We start from the raw sequence: 19,524 nt of genomic DNA, 5'->3' as shown, positions 1-19,524 counted from the left end.
TGCAACAGTCTGTCAGCCTGTTCCATAGACCTAGTGAACAGTAAATATTTTGACCTGTCAAACGCAGGTGTAAATTGTAATATTATACACTGCTGCATTTCATAAGACACGCCTGAAAAGTTGTGCATTTGAAATGATGTGGAACCTTCATGGAATGATAAGTTGTACAGTTTGAGAGGGTAATGTGATGTAAATAAAGTGGCTTAGGTAAGATGGCATCACTATAGCCTCTTTGCTGCCTGTGAAAGTAGTTATAAAAAGGCATATTATCTCAGCATGTCAAGATCTCAGAAAAAACTTGCTAAGTGCAATTTTATCAGAGAATCACAGAGCTGGTGGCCAAAACTATGAAAAGAGAACACTTATAGTAAAAGATAAAATACAATTTGATGAGATAAAAATAAATATCCAATATTCTTTGTTGTTTTCCTCACTGTGGTGTTAAAGGGATAGTAGATTTTTTTTAAAGTGGGATTGTATGATCTACAAATAGCCCCTAAGTACTTTAATTGCAGTAGAAGACTCTCTGCACTCCTCCCGCCATAGCCCTGGCCAGAGATTTACAACATACAGTGTTGTGAACAGACCCAAAGAAACTGCCTATTTTCGCGGCCTAAAAGAGGTTTTACCTGAAAAAAATACACAGTTCCATTGTTCGCTATAATATAATTTTTTCCAGCCCTTCAAAGTGCAGGAAAAACGCAGTTTTTATTTGGACCTAACCAGCTGCTGATCGGCGGGCGCTAACCCTGGGCCGGAGGGATACCTGAGTTGGTTAGGTAATTTGTAGATCATACAACCCCACTTTAAAAAAAATGCTACTATCCCTTTAACAACCAGCATTCAAGGGCTTTTTAACAGATTTTGTTTTGGCTATATACATAACTAGAGATCATCATGCCGTGGGATCTAACCTGCCATGATGATGCAAGCCATGACGGCTCCGTAGCTGACACATGATTACATGAGTACTCAGTATTCAAGTGATGTCACAACTATCTTCAAAACTTAAAGCAGAAGTAAGCGATCCGGTGGTTTTGGCTAACTTCTTGTCAGCCGATGGAGTTAGCAGTCCCCGCCCTCGTCATGGATCTATTGGTCCTCGTCCCTACGTCACCACATTCACGCGCATCCCTTGGCTGCACACACAGAGAGGGCCGCCCCTTTATGCCGTTCTCTCTCCTCATTGGATAAAGGTTGTAGGATACAAGGAAAGTTTTCTCCTCGGCTTACAGCAGAGCAGAGTGACTGACAGACCCGTGTTTCAGACCAAACTCTCTATATAAGTGATTGCTGTCAGAAAATATAACTAGTTACTAGACTTATATTAACACAAACATTCCGCTTACTTCTGCTTTAAGTTTAATTTTGATCTCGACTGCACAGTTTTGTGACAGTATCTTGCAGTACACAGGAATGTCAATGTGATCGTACCTGCGGCAGTCTCTCAGAGCTAATTTTGTCATAATGATGCACAGAGACACACAAGGTGAAAACAACAATACCTCATTACTGGAGCACTATCCTAAACCAGAATGCATATGCAACAACAGCCACAGTAAGAGCTGACAAACATCAGACAGAACAGGCGCTAAGTTGTCACATGACTCAGATGGAGAGGGAGTGGAAGACATCAACCCGCATTGATATTTTTGTTTACTTTCTACTGTGCTAATATGTGTCTAAAATCATGAATACACAATAGCAAACAGAGCAATAAAAATGATGTAAACAAGCAATAATGAAACTTAATTTTTTCTTAATTCAAGGTCTAAATTGGCCCATGTGTTGCTTGTGTTCAATTTGTAGATGAGCCTCATAAGTCATAACTTACAGACCAAACTTTTCTGTTCAATTAAGGAAATTCAGTGTGACAAATGAATCAGAAAGAATTGATGAGGCAGGTAAGTCTCTGTTCATGCTTCTTGCTAGTACATTAATCAGACATTATGAGGTTGTGTCATTCTGCCACTTCTCCAGCATCTTGGCTTAGTGCTGCTAGTGCTTCATTGTCAGCATCATCTGTGTGTCTGTTTGCAGTAATTATTGGCACCTTTAAAACTAATCCGGTCCAGTGGCCTTCCACAGAAATTGCTGACAAGTGGTATGGACTGGATTCATCACTTCCAACTTGAGAAAATTGTTGCTGTCAAGAACAAAGATTTTCTTGTTTTTTTTGGCTTTGTAATCTGAAATATCCACCACCATGTCTGCTCTGCACAACTCCCTGACCAGTAACTGCCAACTCTCTCCCAACGAGACTCGCTTTTGGCTGTTCCAAAACTTGCAAGAAGGTGCCAGATGACATTATATGCTAATTTGCATATAATACTATCTGTCCCTCAGCTAAGAACAGATTCTTAGCAGAGAGGGAGAATTTTCTGTGTGTAGGAAGCGCTGTGATGAGACCTCTGTGGATTTGTCAAGAAGTATCAGCCGTGCCAAAGGCTCCGGGAGTCAACACATTAACAGTGCTCCCTGTGGTTGTTTGTCAAAACTTACTTTTAGGACGTCTGAAATCTGCTAAATGTGGCAACAGAGTCGTCAAATTGGCAGCGAATAGACAGTGTAGAGACAGCGGCTTGTGTTGCACACACACACACACACACACACACACACACACACACACACACTGTATGCACCATTATGCAATTGTGTACTACCCTCAGTATGGGTGGTATGGCTACAAAAATACTTTTGGACGGTTCTTATAGAAGCGCATTCACTTCAATTTTATTGAAACGGTTAAAAGGGCAGTGACTCGTGTATGATCATTTTGCAGGCTGCAATCTGTTCTGCTGTTAAACTGTGTTGCATTTTACACAGACAGAGACATTTAGTTGACATTTAATGGGCTAGACAGAATAATAGAAGCACCTGTCAACAAAACACAATACAATTCAACAATGCCACAAGCACTACGGTACATTAGAATGATCAAACTGAAGATTACAATCTTCACAAATGAGGACTTATTGTGTCAATATTGTTTTTCATTCTTTACACAAATATTTCTGTCATTCTTCTTGTGGGTAATAAACTGCAACACTACATACAGTAGGCTTTCAGTGTTTGAATCTGTGTGAAATACACAACACATACACATAATTGTGTCTCCCTCCCTCCTTCAAGTGTAGCCTGGTAAAACAGTGTGTTTCTCTTGTCTATCCAGTTGTATGTCTACCCTGTTAGCTGGTGCCACTTAGACTTATAACTGCTCACATTGTCAGCTCATCATCCATGCACGTGCAGCACGTCCAACCTGTACATTCTGTTTGTACCCCAGTCAGGCGTGCATGCGGGCTCAGGTCTGATTGAGTGGCTTCAGTATGGCAGCCTGCTGCTTACATTTGGCTACCACAGAGAGCACAGCACCATACTGCACTGCTGCCAGGCTCAACTCACCACCGCTCCCTACCTGCCCCAGATCAGCACACAGCAGGAAAACACACCACTGGTAAGCAGCTGCCTCTATGTCGGTGGATTATAACTGAAATGTTTAATGGATGGCTGTGCACATGTGTGTGTGTGTGTGTGTGTGTTGCAGGGGCGGCACCAGAAAATTATTATTGGGGGGGGGGTGCTGAGGGGGCTGGATTGTTTATAGGAGGTGCTAGTGAATTTTGACACAACAAACATAAACAAATAATGCTATACCGTAAAATTCGGAATATAAGTCGAACTGGTATACAAGTCGCTGTCTATTTTTGAGGACCTCAAACTGGGAAAACAAGGTTTTCTATTGCTATTTGGTAATAAAAACATTATACAAGTTCCACATGTTTCTGTGCTGCAGTGTAGTTCTTTATTTTTATTTTATTTTTTATTTTTATATATTTAAAAAGAAAAGAGATCGCGGGGTAATTTGAACACTGTATATTTAGCGCGATATAGTGCATTAGCGTTCCATACGCACGTGTGTGTGTGTGTGCCAGCGAGCGTGTGCTCAAGAGAGAGACCGAGTCCAGCAGGAGGAGGGGCTGACTGACAGAGATGGGAGACGGTGAAACGCTGTTTAAAAAAACCATAACAAACAATAAAAATCAGAGCACCAGCACATCATTATGTGACAGGCTACTGTACTACATTAAATGATGATGCTGATTTAAAAAAAAAAATGTTCAATTGAACTTTCCACAAAGATTTTTAACGAGTAAGGCATCTTTCTTAAAATCCATCTGTGAATAATCTCTGAAGACAAATGAATCAGTGTTTGTTATTTGAAGTTTACCCACCTCATAAAAAGTGTCTCTATCCTGTCCTAATTGACGTTTCTTTTATGTCAACAAATTATTGCCAACATGAGTTTATTCAATGCTACAGTAACTGTTTGTACAGTAGGAACAGCAACATTAAAGTCACAATAAACTCAGGAACAAATTAAAATTTTCACTAAAATCAAGCTGAATGAGTGATTCCTCCTGTTGCTGCTCTGATTCACTATATTCAGGTAGCCTACTGTTAGACAGGGGCTCGTGATTTGTGGCAAGATAAACAGCCTCCACAGACAGCTGTCATTTAGCTTGTTCTTAACAAGCTGACTGCAACACCTTGCGAAAAGACACCCTCCCTATAGGGAACCCTTGTTGTAGTAAACTGGGTTCCCTCCACAGGAGAAGAGCAGACATGCAGAGACAGAGTTATCATCAGCCTCCTCTGGAGGTGACGTGACGCGCACAGCCAGCGAGATTGAGTCCATCGTTGAGACGCTTGCATCTTTAACAGCCTGAGCAGCACTACAGCAGTCGTAAATGCCAAGCTCAGTGCGCAGGCCGCGCTCGCCTGTGTCCGGTAAATCTTCTCCAGCTGCGACGTGGAAAACCTGCAGTGCTTGGATGGAAGCGAAGATGAACTGCCTACACAGTGGTTCTGGGCTAGGGCCAGATGTGCTGCCAGGGACGCCTCCATGGTTTGGGTTGACCAAACCAGCTTTTTCAGCTCCATCCAGGTCCAAAAACTGTCCATAGTCGTGCACCGTAGCGCTGGTAGACAGCGATTTGTTCCATGTCGAGGTTAGCTCCACGACAAAATCCTGAAACAGGGGCAGGTTGTTCTTCACAGTCGTCGGTTTGGGAGGAAGAAAAAACCCAGAGAACTGCGACGGTGCCACTTCCAGTTTCCCAATTGCACGGTGGTACAGTTAGAGGAAGGATGTGTCGACCTGGTCAACCGGCACAGCAGCGGCGAAAGCACACAAAATTAGCGCTGCGCACGTAGCCAGCGGCTAACACCAACGGGGGCAGTGGAGCTAATTTCGAGCTGGCAGTAGCCACAACAAAGACCAAGCTAACTAGCAGCAGCTAGTTAGATGACTCAGGCGAGGTGAAGAGCGTAAGAACTGAAGGATGACTGTGGCGATGCAGGTATGCATGGCCTCACATTTACATGACAAAACTACCTTAAAAAGCTACCTTAGCTTAACTTGCACATGTCAGATCATTACCAAAAAGGCCAAATGTTGACCTAGCGGCTGATCTCTAATATGCCATTCCTCAGCCAGGGAAATTCAGAAGATTCCATTTCCATCCATGTGCATCTGCAAACTTCTTTCACCAAAGCTCCTGACCTGACTGACATACTGTATATTGTTTTAAAAGTCCAATTTAGACTTGACTATTGAAGCACTACGCGCCGACCATGACAGTCCATCAAACACACACAAGGTCACAACCAGTGCTCTTCCACACTCTTTTAAGGTTAAAGCTGGTTGCCTGACAAAGTATTCCCAAAGTCATACTGGGGCTATCTGAAAAGTGAGAAGTAGTGCGTTACATGATAGCAAAGGTAGGTTTTCAGTGGCTTCAGTGACTTGTTCCCAAAAAGAGCCAACATGAGTTTGAGTCCTTGTTTTCTGTGATGCATGGGAGCGAATCTGTCTATCTCCTGATATCTCATAACCACCTTGTGAGATCATCTTGAGATTTGACATAAAATTCATTTGGACTCGTAGATGGACTGATTAGACTTTGGAGATCGAAGTTTAACATGAGGGCACAAAATGCTTTTTAGGCATAACTAATGTCAAAGTATACTGGACAGGATACTGAACCCAAAACTTACCCACGATGTATCATCGTTGTGTGAATGGTTAGGTACAATAATGTGCAATATGTAGATAAAGAGCATTATATGAATGTGTGTGTGAATGTGACTAGTATAAAGCACTTTGAGTGGAAGAAAAGCTTTATATAATTGCAAGTCCATTTACCATTTACAGAAATGGTAAATGGACAGAAAGTGCCTGCTTCTTTGATAAGATGTATGATGACAATGGACTTCTAAGATGTTAAAGCCTGCTCTAAGTAAACATTCAAAATCACATGGATATTTGTAATGGACAGAGAGTATTTTTCGAGAGTTTATCATTAGAAAAGGATAAATGATCTAATTTTGATGTTTGTATAACAGTGGCTTTTAACTCATTGAGTGCCAGCCCTTTTATAAAATGGTCAGTGCCATGTGCCAGCGTTTTGGGGCATTTTGAGTAATATTTCAAGACCCACAGAATATTTTGTACTATGACTCTGAAAACACCAAATACTGTAGCTCAAAGGAAAGAGGAGACGCTCTATATAACTAGGGAAAAAAACATTTGTTTGTACCTTGTTCTATTCTTGATTTATCTTAAGTCAAATAGAGCCTGGTTGCACCAAAAAGACCACTTTTTTTTCTAGAAAGCTGAGAAAAATCCATTTTTGTGAAAGAGTCTCTCAAGAAAAACTGTGATTTATCCGTTTTAATTTTGACTTCAAAAACATGTAAGACATCTGAAAATGTCATTTCCCTACACACAGCATCCATCTTGACTGAAGTGACCCCCAAGAAGAGCCAAACTGTGGTTCACCTGAGCATTGAGCTGTGCATGGATGTTTTACCAAGGTTCTCACAAAGAAAAACACTATGAAAATTCTCAAAACTAAGGACATTTCAGTGGTTATTACTCTTACAAAAGTACTTGAGGTTCAAGAATTTATTGTCATGTCTGGCTTTATTAAAAGCCCGGCCATGTGCATTTGTTTTCAACAAAGCCCGCGAGAAGGCTCTGTTGATAATCTGTTGATATCATATACGTGTTACAATATGTATATTTGTGTAGTCTTATCTGTCATAAACAAGTGACAGCTCATTACAGGTCATGTGTCATGGTGCCGCCGAGGCCAGAGCTGGGACACTGGGTCAGAGGCGCTGATATTGCACGGTTGGTTTTTGGCCAAGAGACGCTATAGGTGGAAGGCAAGGTTCTCCCCGTAATAAGTCAAATAAGCATTATAATTACTCAGAAGCTGTTTAATAAATTAATCATTTGAACCTAATAAAGATAAAAATCTTGCATAGTTCCTCTTTGAGATTAAGGTTTAAAAACGAATGAGAATCCATCTTAAATGCAACAAAACGCTGACTGTTATGGATCACTAGATGTACTGGAGATTAGGCATTTTGCTAATCAATGCCACAGTTTTCATCTCTAATTGTTGACTGGCTGTGTTTTTGTCATGGGTTGTAATTTGTCATTTTTAATTGGTTCATCTATCCTAAGTGTAGGCCTCTCTTAACATGAGCCTGTAGGAGACAAAGACTCAGGAGTAGAAGCAGAAAAGATGATATGAGTGATAGGGCACTGTTTTAATGATCCAAAGCAAATTATGGTCTGAAGTGTGTGCCACAAATGCATTTAGGGTATGCCCCTGTCACGTTTGCTAATTAAACGACAGAATAAACAGTTCAGTTCCTTGCAAATGATTCAAAGGGGTTGGAGTTAGTGTGTGTGTGTGTGTGTGTGTGTGTGTGTGTGTGTGTGTGTGTGTGTGTGTGTGTGTGTGTGTGTGTGTGTGTGTGTGTGTGTGTGTGTGTGTGTGTGTGTGTGTGTGTGTGTGTGTGTGTGTGTGTGTGCCCTTATATGTAGTCACATATTACCCTCTTAATAAAGCACCCTTAAAATAATAGGTTTAACCAGGTTTGTGCTGGGTAATCATGCCATCACTTTTTGCTGTCTCAAGATAGAAATACCACAACTCTGCACCTGAACACACTTCTTTTAAAACAGAGATGAACACATGCATATATAATGTGGGTGCTAAGTGAGAAAGTGACAACTGCATCAGTCTGAAACTTGCAAAGATGTAGTGTAAGATACAAACAGATGGATACATGACTCCTTGGGCCTCCAGTCTCTAAAATGGAAAATCTTGCGGCAAATAGTTAATTGTTGTGTTAACTGCTAGTTTGGTTGCTGACAAAATACAATATCAAAGTATGACAAATAGAAATACTACGGTACTCATCCTCCAAATGTTGGTTTGGAATGAATGTATACTGTATCAACAGCCATGATGAACAATATAATATGACCATAGGCGGCCTTACCTATGTTTCAACCGTTTCAATTGAAACGGGCCCCAGCCACCAGGGGGGCCCCCAGCTGCCAGCCACCAAGTAAAAGACAGTAGGCTACAATAAGTCATAGGTTTCACCTTATCATACACACACAGGCCTACATCCACCACACACACAAACAGCTCTGTCCACCGTGCGGTCACACACTCGACCCCTGATCCGCTCTACAACCACTGATGCGCGTATCATGCCACACCGCGACGGTACTAATCGCTCCTATTTAACAATAGGCAGGAAATATCAAAACAACGTAGGTTTACCTTTGAAAACGGCCCGCAAACTATCAATAGACCCTCGTTTTCCTTCTCCCAGTATTATTCCTTTTCTCTTAGCGTCTCTAATGTCCTTTTGTTTTTCCTGCTTTCCTCCTGACGTGCGCCCAGTTGCGTAGCCTGATGATTGACGTCTGTCAATCACTTTCCTCCTCTTTTCTTTTTTTCCTCGGGTTAAAATGCCTCAAAACAGGCGATCTATGAGTACGTCCTAACTTAACAGAGAAATAAAACACAGCGAGAGTGCACAACTAAAATGTGATATTATTCGCAGCTTATTTACAGATTTTAATAATGGAGGAGACAGCTGTCTGCCTACTGCTCCAGCACCGCAGCACCGACAGGATCAGCGCCTGTAGACGTCTGTCTGTCCGCATGTCTCGTCCTTTCCTTGTCCGTGGTCGTGGTGCTGAAATAACGCGGAGCACTTTGCTCTCATTACTTTTGTTGCCAATTTAAATTCAGAATATTGTTAAAGCCTGTAGTTTGTCTGAAAATGTACATAATGATTTTGCTTTTTGATGAAAACCAACTTCAGTCCTCGTTTTTTCTGCTAAGTCCTGGTTTCTTGCCCTGATAGTGATTTTAACACTTAATGTGTTGTGCGTACCTGGGATGCATGGATAGTGCGTTTACTGCGTCCTTTCAGGGTTTAAAGCATCAGCGACACATGGGCACATAGCTGGAAAATAATTTGATGTTTAACAGGGTAGGGCCTCATATGAAATATTGAAACGGGCCCCCAGCTGTCTAAGGCCGCCACTGAATATGACGAGTGGTCAGATAGATACTTTTAACTAACCAATTGCAGTTGCTGCTTTCTTGAAAGTTATCTCCAGAGACACTTTTGTTTGGATGTTCAGCACTTATTTTGGCATTCTGTGGGAGTTGCAAACACCAAGATTTATCTTGTAGCTTTAATTGATTTTGTTCCTCTTCTGTTGTTTCTCTTTCCATACATCTCTCTTGTCCCTAGTTGTCAGTATGTTAGCAGATTCCACTGCATGTTTTGTCAGGTTTTCTTTTTTTAATGAACCATCAGAGGGGGGTAGGAGATATCCTTGTGATTGGCTTGTCCTCTCTAAGAATATGTGATTTATTACATGACAAGTTGAGATCCATGTTTTCTTCACTCCAAGTGAGCATGAGGTACTTAAGAAGTAGTTAAGAGATAGTCCCAGGGGAAGGAGAAGTCTATCTCTCGTTCGGTGCCAGTCTCTGTGGAGTCTTAAATGGGGCTGAATTGACATCGCAGACAAGAGACCTGGGCGAAGGGATATATATACTATAATAGTAATTGTCACAATGGAGAGATGGCCAAGAAACAGCCAAAGAGGAGGTGGTCAGAAGAAAGTTGCATGTTGCTGAATGTTACAAACTGTTGAAAATTAAACATTGTTTCATTTTTCAGCTAGTGCAGTTTGGGTTCACACATTTTTTCTCCCTCCCGGTCCAAATACCACACTACTGACAGAGTAGTAGTAGTAGTAAAATGAAGCATGGCTGCGGATAGAGAGAAACTTGTTGTGTACACCAGGCAGTTGAAGCGAATCGAGGTCCGGCCACATTCACATAACAAACAAACTGCCACAGGGTTCGACTGTAGCCACACCGGGTCTCAGTGCAGCCGTTCTGGTGCACACCCAACAATGACCCACACTGACCCAAATGCACCGCGCTTGGGCCCCAAAAAAAGTTCAACTGGGCCGATCTAAAAGCTGCCTGTGTGAAAACACCCTCACTTTCATTTTCCAGGCTTGCTGGGACCGGGTGCCGTTCCGAAGGGGTGCCAGGTCCCCTGCACTCCATTTATGAACGTTTTCTCCTCTGTTTATGAATGTCAGCTGTGCACGTTGGTGTAACCGCCTAATCAATTACGTTGATTAATCGGGACGACTCTAGATCTTTTACTGCCAGACCATTATTTCATGGACAGGCTCGTCAAACACATGCACAGTATTCAGCCTTAGCGGAATGAAAAACAAGTGAAGTAGACTGTACAAATAAGTAAATAGTTTATGGTTCTGTTCATCTGCATGTTATTTGTTTGATGGTATTTTGTATAATAGGGTTTATTTTGCTCTACACGCTGTATACGACACCACCACTGTGTTTCTGCCTTGGAGGTGTGTGCACATGAATTTGGGAGGTGGAGATTCTGAAGGAGGCAGATTTCCCCTGCCTGCCATTTCCTAAACTAGGGCAAACTCTCAACTGAGTATTCCTTAATTGCCAAGGTTAAATACAAATCATCACATTTCCACCTTTCTTAAGTATCTTTGGGTAAGACACTAAATCCCTACCCGCAGCGTAGGGCAATTGGTCTGCAACTGACCCAGACCTTTGACTTTCCCAGGGATGGGTGCTGAACAAGAAATACTTTATGCGGTACACGCAGAAATGAAATCTCAGCAGCAGTGCATGCATGTCTATCTGCCACCCAGTGAGTCAGCTGAAATCCGGTCTCAGTGGCAGAGCAGCGATGACAGCCTGAAACACGTTGTATAGTGTTCACCAGGCCATGAAAATTCACACCCAGGAAATAGATTTTTAATTAGCTGTAAACGTGTGTGTATGTGAGTGAGTCAACACATGTGCCACACAGGTGAGTTATGGACAGGCAAATTGTGGGATCACAGATGTGGAAGTTGTATGTTCATCTGTGTGGGACAGTGTGTTTAAAGGAGAAAAAAAGTGTCATCACTCAACTGTGTGTATCTCCACAGCTGCAGGCTCTACTGACAGACATCATGGATGAACTGGGAAGACAGAGGACTAGCACTGAACGTGTCTGGAATAAGATGCTCAAGGTAAAGAGGGTGAAACTGTGTGTGTGTATCTTCCTTCTTATTTGTTCACTAAATAGAGAATACAAATCAGAAAATACAAAGACTAGGGGCACTCATTTCGTACCAGGCACATGATGGCGAACCGCGCGCAGTGCTAATTGACCTTTCGCAAAAGCCCCGCCCCCCTTAGTTACTGTTGCTAGCCCGACACGCTTCTCACTAAACACCACTACAAAATTGCGTGGTCACAATGTAAACATAATGTTGATCAAAATACAGCTTTTATCGATTTATAAATTGCATCATGTAGCGCATCTGCAAGTCTGGTCACTTCCCTGCTGTTTTGCTAAGCCTCCCCTCGGTCCTGAAGCCTTTCATAATCAATCAGTGGATCGATGAATTATCATATGTTACGATGTGTAGTCTTATTTGTCATAAACAAGAGAATACAGGTAACGGGACGTGGTGTTTGTGTCGCGGACCGAGACCAGAGCTTCTTCTTTTTTTTTTTCTCCCCACCGAGAGGAGAGCTGTGACACCATTCAATCTGTGGAAGTGCACTATATAGTACAGTGTTTCCTCATACGTACGGCTCCTTCATTTTTTTTTGAATTGTCGCAAACACACCGCTGCATGTCTTCCATTCATTCATCTCCTCATAGCGCTGTTTGTTATTGGCATTCACACACAGAGAGAGAGAGAGAGAAGCGCACATGCTGCAGCAGTGGGTGGTGAAAGTGAAAGTAGTATGGTCCCAACGCCGCCCCCACGCCCCCATCCGACAGCCGCCACTCCTTAAAAAAAACCCTAGAGGAAACACTGTAGTAGTGAGTGATTTGGGATACAGCCCAGGTCCTGCTAGCTTACCTTGGAGCAGATGTAGGCTGTATGCAGGGGTCGCGTTAACCGGATATTTTCCGTCATTGACCGTTTTTTTAAAACGGTGACGGAAAAATTTTGAGGCCATCCGTCATTTTGACAGATTGCAATTCACAGCCATGGCTGTCTGGCCATGTGCATTTGTTTACAATGAAGCCGGCGGATAATCAATAAATGGAGCGGTGGATAACGATATAAAACATATACAATGTCTCAAAGTCACTATGGTGAGAATTTGATTAAAAAACAAACAAACTCACAGCTGGCTGGTGCGCTCAGTAGAACGCTGTAGTACATACCCCAGGCCTGTGTGGAGCGTGTGTGGCGCTGTAGCGCTGCCACACAGAGAAGAAGACAGAAAGCTTCCCCGCAGTATTCAAACTCCAAACATTACAAGTGGATTAAATGTTGATGGGAGTCGTGTCAGTGCAAATATGACGGTCGATAATGATTTAACGGGCGAGATTCAGCTGCAGTGTCCGAGGGGCCGACAGTAGTCAGCTGTTAAGTTACGTAGCTGTAGCTACAGCGGTGTGTCTCGGTACAGGTAGAGCGGTGTGTCTCGGTACAGGTAGAGCGGTGGGGGCAGGACATCACCGTTTCACACACTCGCCGCGCACAACTCTTCTAAAGGTAACGCTAAGCCTTATTTTAATGTATTCTGCCCACCGTGGCATTGTTTATAACACGTAAAGCTGAGTGGGTTTTGTCCTGTCTGAATTTGTGCTGCATCTGGCTGTGTGGTCTATAGCTTCAGTTGTTTCAGTGATGCGCAGTGGCTGCGTGCGTGCGTGCGTAAAAGAGAGATGAGAGGCACAGAGAGAGAGAGAGAGAGAGAGAGCTAACGCCGGTGCACTATGCGGTGCCTATGTAAAACGTGCTCCTTTGGATGTTTTGGTATAACACATGGGTTAGCATGTTGATTGTTGACAGAAAACTGATGTCATCATCAGGTATTTACGTTGTATTTAGATGTTGAGTGGCAGAAAGTGACCCCCGCATTCACTGACTGACCCACAGTTAGATGTGCTCTGACGCAGACTCTGCTCCGGAGCATTCTCTGTTCAATTTGTTTGGACTTGATATGAATTAAACATGAATTAAAATTGAATGCTATTGAATATGGCATTATTATCATTTAAAAAAATAAATAAAGTGACCGGTAAAAATAGATTATGACGGAATTTTTATGACCCCGTCAGTCAAAATGACCGGCGACGAAAAAGTCTAGCGCAACCTCTGGCTGTATGCTTGTTTATTTTCATGACATTTAGCTGGGAGTGGGGGAGAAGGGTCCGGCTGCGGGGGGCTTCCACACGGTTTGACCCATTGTAGGCACCTCTCCTGTTGTGTTTTCAGCTTTGTGAAGGGAAAGAACACGACTCCCCCAGCCAAATTCTTCGGGTAACTACTGTCCGACAATACACTTTGCTTGTCGGAGGTCCGAAGCTTGACGGACCTTGTTTACATAGGCAAGGCAAGGCAATTTTATTTGTATAGCCCGTTTTTACAAACAGTTTGTCTCAAAGGGCTTTACATGGCATCGTAACAACATCCTCTGTCCTTAGACCCTCACATCGACTGAGGAAAAACTCCATGGAAACCCTTTAACAGGGAAAAATCGGAGAAACCTCAGGGTGAGCAACAGAGGAGGGATCCCTCACCCAGGACGGACAGACATGCAATAGATGTTGTTACAGACAAGAAAACAGTTTACAGTTTATGTCACAGAATGTGCGAAATATGGAAATGTTAGCAGGAGTTGATGAAGGCAGTCTCTGGTGAGGGGGGGGGGGGAGCTGGTCAGCTCGATGGGAGGACTGGGTGGTAGACTGGTCCATGGGAAGGAAGGGGAGGCCGGTCTAACAGCAGGGGAAAGGGTGGGAGGGGGGCGATGCAGGCGGCGGCTGGTGCAGAGAGATGGAGCTCCGGTGGATCTGCGGAAACACAGAGAGAGTGCGAGACACCAAGGCCAAACTACAAAGTGCAACAGAAAATGACATAGTAACGGTTGCTATGATGTCTGATTGGACAATGACCGTTCGGGGGCGGGGTTTTGCGAAAGGTCAATTCCGTCCGGTGCAACACCACGTGCAGTCAATTTAGCAATTTTCTAGACCGAGGTGCGCCGAGATGGGTGTGGCGGTGCAGTAGGGGGAGGTGTCCACAGATTCAGCTTCGTGCAGTGACAGTTTCGTGGCAAAAGGCCCCAAAGGCCACTGAAAGCTCAGTGCAAGCGGAGTGGTAGTTTGGCTGATTGGCGCACAGTGCACATACTTCACCAAAGCCTCACAGGCAGGTTTCCAGAATGTCAGCCACATTTCAATGCAATAAATAATCACAACAACCACTATTCAATGCAACTTTCTGAATCAGCACATAAATTTATATCAATATCGATTGTCCTGTCACATCCGATGTCAGATCAAAGGTGGTTGGCACGCGTAATGGAAACTCAACCTGATTGAATTAACACAGCTGAAACTGTGATGCAAACTAACAAGTTCACATCGCTCTCAGCCTCTGTATCAGATAGTGAGTATATATTCAGCATCTCTCAGAAAAGAGAAAAAAGAGAGACGCTCGCCGACAAGGGCCAGGCCATGGAGCTTGGCGATGCGTCCTTTAGAATAAAATAGAATAAAACTTTATTGAGGGGGAAATTCAAAATGTCGCAGCGGCAGGAAAATATATAACATAGATACAAATCAAGACACACAATAGGAATCAGTGTCAGTGTCCTTATGTGTGACAATAACAATAAATATAGCAAATAAATAAAGATTAAAAAAAATCCTTTATGTCGTTAAAGTGCTGGGACCTGTGTGTGTGCGTGCGTGCGCGTTGTCATACCAAGTAATTGCAAAGTGGAAGGAACAGACTCTTTACGATTTACAAAAGCTTGTTAATAGCCCATATCAGCAGTTTAAAAAGACTATTTGGATTCATAATTGCAGTGTTGGTGAAAGAGGAACAAATTTCAAAGTTACGGCAAAATATAAAATTGAGTGTCAGTAACATTGGAGCAGTGGTTTTCAAATTCTGACAGATGGTTTCTCAAGAGGAGAGTGGAGGGAAAGACAGTACTGCATCAGGTTTAAGAGGCAGCTGTGTGGCAGTTTTCTAAAAACAACAAGAAGTTACTCATTGTACTTTGGTACACTGTTTTGGCCACACTCAGCATCATAGTCAGCTGCAGCAGTAGCTGTGACACACTGCTTAGGAAGGCAATAAAGGCGCTCAGTTTGCATCAATAATCTAAACAGACAGACATGACACACACCTGATCAGTTTCAATATGATGTGAACCTCCAGAGGGGGGTAATCATCATAACAGCAACACATGTAACAATAATGATAATAACAGAGATCAATGGAATTAATAATCAGGAGTGTGATTTACAAGTGTCAGAGTCAGATCCTGATCCAGATACTTATTGAGGACAGAAGGAGAGAGAGAGAAAGAAAGAAGCACAAACCATAGAAGAGAGAACACACAACGTTAATGTGAGTACATCACTAACAGGAACCACTAATAGCAAATTCAGCAAACTTTTAATGATGCCAGTTGGTGAAGGCTCATAAAAGAAAAAGAAGAAGAAGAAAAAAAGCCTCAAGTTGTAACCCACAGCATAACTCATTCCATGGCGACATTTATGCATCCTGTTTACATCCTCAAAAGTCCCCAAATTATGCAAATTCAAAGCTAATATGTAAAAATAATAATAATAATAATAATAATAATAACAATAATAATAATGCATTTTATTTATAGGATAGGACTCTCAAGGTCACCTTACTGTACAATAAAACAATTAAAAGTACAAATAGTTAAACAATAGGGGTGGAACTGTTCACAAAACCTATACAACACTGCTGGTGCCAACTCCTTTCACTCGCCATGCTCACCTTCTGCTCTGGACTCTACTCGCTTCACCTCGTTTGTAAAAGAGAAAAAGGAGCAGCGCATGCCGCATGCCTATGAACCTAACGGGACACACGCGAACCGTTTGGTTCGGACGGTTTTCATAAACCGTCCCATCCCTATACGGCAAATTTATAACAAAAATTCAGCCTATGCATTAGGTATGTGGAGATTGAAAGACCTTATCAGAGAGTGTTTCATTGATTCACTCTAGGAGCTAAAAAGTACATTTCACAGATTTTAGCCTTTCTTCTTCTTCTCAGTCTTTCTCCCCCACAATTTGATGTAATTGCAGTATCAATCTGAAATCTGCAAAAGCTTGGTCATGGTTAAATTATCCACAACAGTACAAAAGTCAACAATAATTTCTGTCATTAGACAAGTTTCAAACATTGTGTGTTAGTCTAGCTCAAGACCTCAGAGTTTCCATTCATATCTTGTAAAAAAAAAAAAAAAAAAAAAAAAGAGTGTAGGAAAAACAGTCTTTGTGTTTAATTTAAGCGTTTGGTGAAAAGAGATATCAAAGAAGAAAAAATACCAGGAAGATAATGGATGATACCAGTGCAGATGTACAGGTTGTCACAAGTGGACACAAAACATAACAGCTCTTAAATTGTTGTGATTAAACACTAACTGTTTGTAGTCACTGATATTACAGCATGTCTGTTGATGGAAAATTATATTGACAGAGTGAATACGCCACTTTGCTTAAAAAAGGGGAAAATATTCCCTTTTCTCAAAAAGAAATGGGCTAACATGAGCACATTGTTAGTTTGAGTAATCATGTGAAACAAAATGTGTTTTTCAGCCTGATTTAACAAACACATCAGGTGCTGCAGACTCAGAACCTCCAGGGCGACTGAGCTAAACTTATTTTTCATTAAAAAAAATTCTCCATTTTCAACAAAATACTTGAGTTTGATTGTTTGATTGATGTTCCATTGAGATGAATAATAAACTCAATTCCAAACTCTACAGGATATACTTAGAAAATAGATACAAATGCTCAAAGTAGAAAGCTACAAGGTTGCTCTCTGGCAATTATTTCATTCCTGCTGAGGCCCACTCAGCAGGTTATTTTGTAGTAGATATAAAATGTACCACCATGTGCCACCAAGTTATTTTGTAGTAGATATAAAATGGTAGGTCAAAGATTCTATTGCAAAAATAGAGCTCCACCAAAAGTACATTTTGTGATTCAAAAAACTAACTAAAAGAGTTGAAAGAAGGATATTTACCTTCTATCTGTAAGATGAGAAAAATGCTGCACTCATTGCACAGACCAGTGTGGATTTGTCTGTTATAAAGTTTAGCCTGTATATTTTGTTTTTATTTTTTATTTTATATTTTTTACATATATTGACGGCTGCTTGAGTTGGTCCATATACATACGGTACTGTATGGCATGAATGCATTTGAGGGAGCCTTGTCCAGCCTGAAAAGGACAGCATCCCCAACACACTGAAAGCGGTGATCCGTACAATCACCAGGCCTTCAGAGCTGTGCTTACACTAAGTGTTATTGAACTTCAGCTCTGACCAGATTTGAACAGAATAAAGACATTTTACTGAAGACTCCCTTGTGTAGCACCTTTAAACAACGAGGCAATTAAAGGTGTTTATAAGACATGAAATGTGCTGATACAAAAGACACAAGGAACTCATAAAAGGCATTTTAAAGCAGAATAAAATAAAATACAAATATAAAGTAAAAAATAAAATGTGACACATATAGCAGGAGAATACTATAATGCCACTACATGATATGAATAAATAGTCTCAAATAAAATTTTATTAGCTGTTTGCTAATTCAAACATGATGTATAAAAGGTAAATGCTTGCATGCTTTATTCACATTTTCTGGAAATCAGTCCTGCCATTTTGATCTGCTCTAACTAATCTAATGTGGAGCACGGTAGCTGTACAGAATAGATAGCTGGTTAACATGTGACATACCAAGCTCAGACTCACAATAACACTAACAATTTTCCTACAACAACTAGGCAATATACAGATTCTATTTTGCTTACAGTAGAGTCAGGATGCTCTGTTGTCTGATGCTCAGATTCACTGGCTCACACATCACCACTGCACACACGGGACCTGGAAGTGAAGGGTGGATGAAGCAGGAGGTAAAGATGCAAGGGATTGTTTTTTGATTTAGTACAGTTAAGTGATTTAGAACAATGGAGGTGGACTGGAGTAGATGGCTTCTGAGGCAGTGTAGCATAGTGCAGAGGAGTGCAGGTTGGGAGAAAAGAAGAAAGAAAGGCAGAGTGCTTGCTGCAACTCAGATGATGAATTAGATAGGTGTGTCTGTGCGTGTGTGTGTGTTTGTGTATGTGCACATTGACGTGTGTGACTGCTGTTAGGACTGGGAATGTCCAGGCAGATCTCTCTGCTGCTCAATGAAGTGAGACTGCTGCTTAAAGCCTATATTAATCACACCATCAGCCAACTCCTGACACACACACACACACACACAATGACAAAAGCCTCGTACAACTCTGTGGTATGGCTGCATCCAGACTGTGGACACTTGCCAGTTTGTATATGTTTATGTTGTAACGAATCACCTTAATGGTTTGATTAGCCCTCCATTTGCTGCCATTACTGCCATGCTGGAATACAGTATAATGATGTCAATCCGACAGATTTATTGTTGACCAGAAAGTCCTGCATCTTTCAAAAAGGGGGGGGAAGTACACAGCTGTTCTTCCATCCTTATTGTATTATTAAGAGAAGTGAGAGACTCAAAGCACTTTAAAAGTCAATGTAGAGAAGGTTTAAATGAGGGCTTTACCACTGTCAGGTGCTCTCAAACAGAGAAGGGAAGTTAATTAAAAAGACACAGCTTTCAATACAGCTTGGAGAAATGGAACCAACTTTTTTTAAATGGCTAAATTCCTCTCATGCTGAACAACTAAACAAAAAAAACCTTAGGGGCAGCTCCATAGAATATAAAAAAGACAATCCTCTAAACAAGCAATTTACTGTATCATTCTCTCTATCCAGACACATTGCAGTTTAGTATTGTTCAGTGGTTACACAGAGAGGCAGTGTTAAAGTCAGCCAGATTTTCAATTAATTTAGGCCATCTTTGTGCAGCAGCTAAATAAAGACTTGGTTGATTGCTTAGTTGATAATTAAGTTCAAGCAACACTATGTACTGTAGGGTTAGCAAAGAGGGTTTTGATGGCAGAGGTGGAAAAAAGAAAGAGAAAAAGTATTGGAAAATGTAATTGACGTTTTTTCTGACCTTTTAT

General features: G+C 41.7%; 1 protein-coding gene across 1 annotated transcript in view; it reads left to right on the top strand.

Moving 5' to 3' along the window:
* The window catches only part of LOC146988453 (spermatogenesis-associated protein 16-like), a 108,626-nt gene that overhangs the window by 50,508 nt on the left and 38,594 nt on the right, over positions 1-19,524 (top strand). The window contains exons 8-9 of the mRNA XM_085775275.1: positions 3,287-3,457; positions 11,393-11,476. Coding sequence (XP_085631401.1) covers positions 3,287-3,457; positions 11,393-11,476 — 255 coding nt within the window. The remainder of the gene's footprint in view (positions 1-3,286; positions 3,458-11,392; positions 11,477-19,524) is intronic.

The sequence above is a fragment of the Trachurus japonicus genome, chromosome 4, assembly GCF_045865225.1.
Source record: "Trachurus japonicus isolate A0001 chromosome 4, Traja_1.0".
In the NCBI taxonomy this organism is placed as follows: Eukaryota; Metazoa; Chordata; class Actinopteri; order Carangiformes; family Carangidae; genus Trachurus; species Trachurus japonicus.
This window is presented reverse-complemented; position numbering and strand designations above follow the sequence as displayed.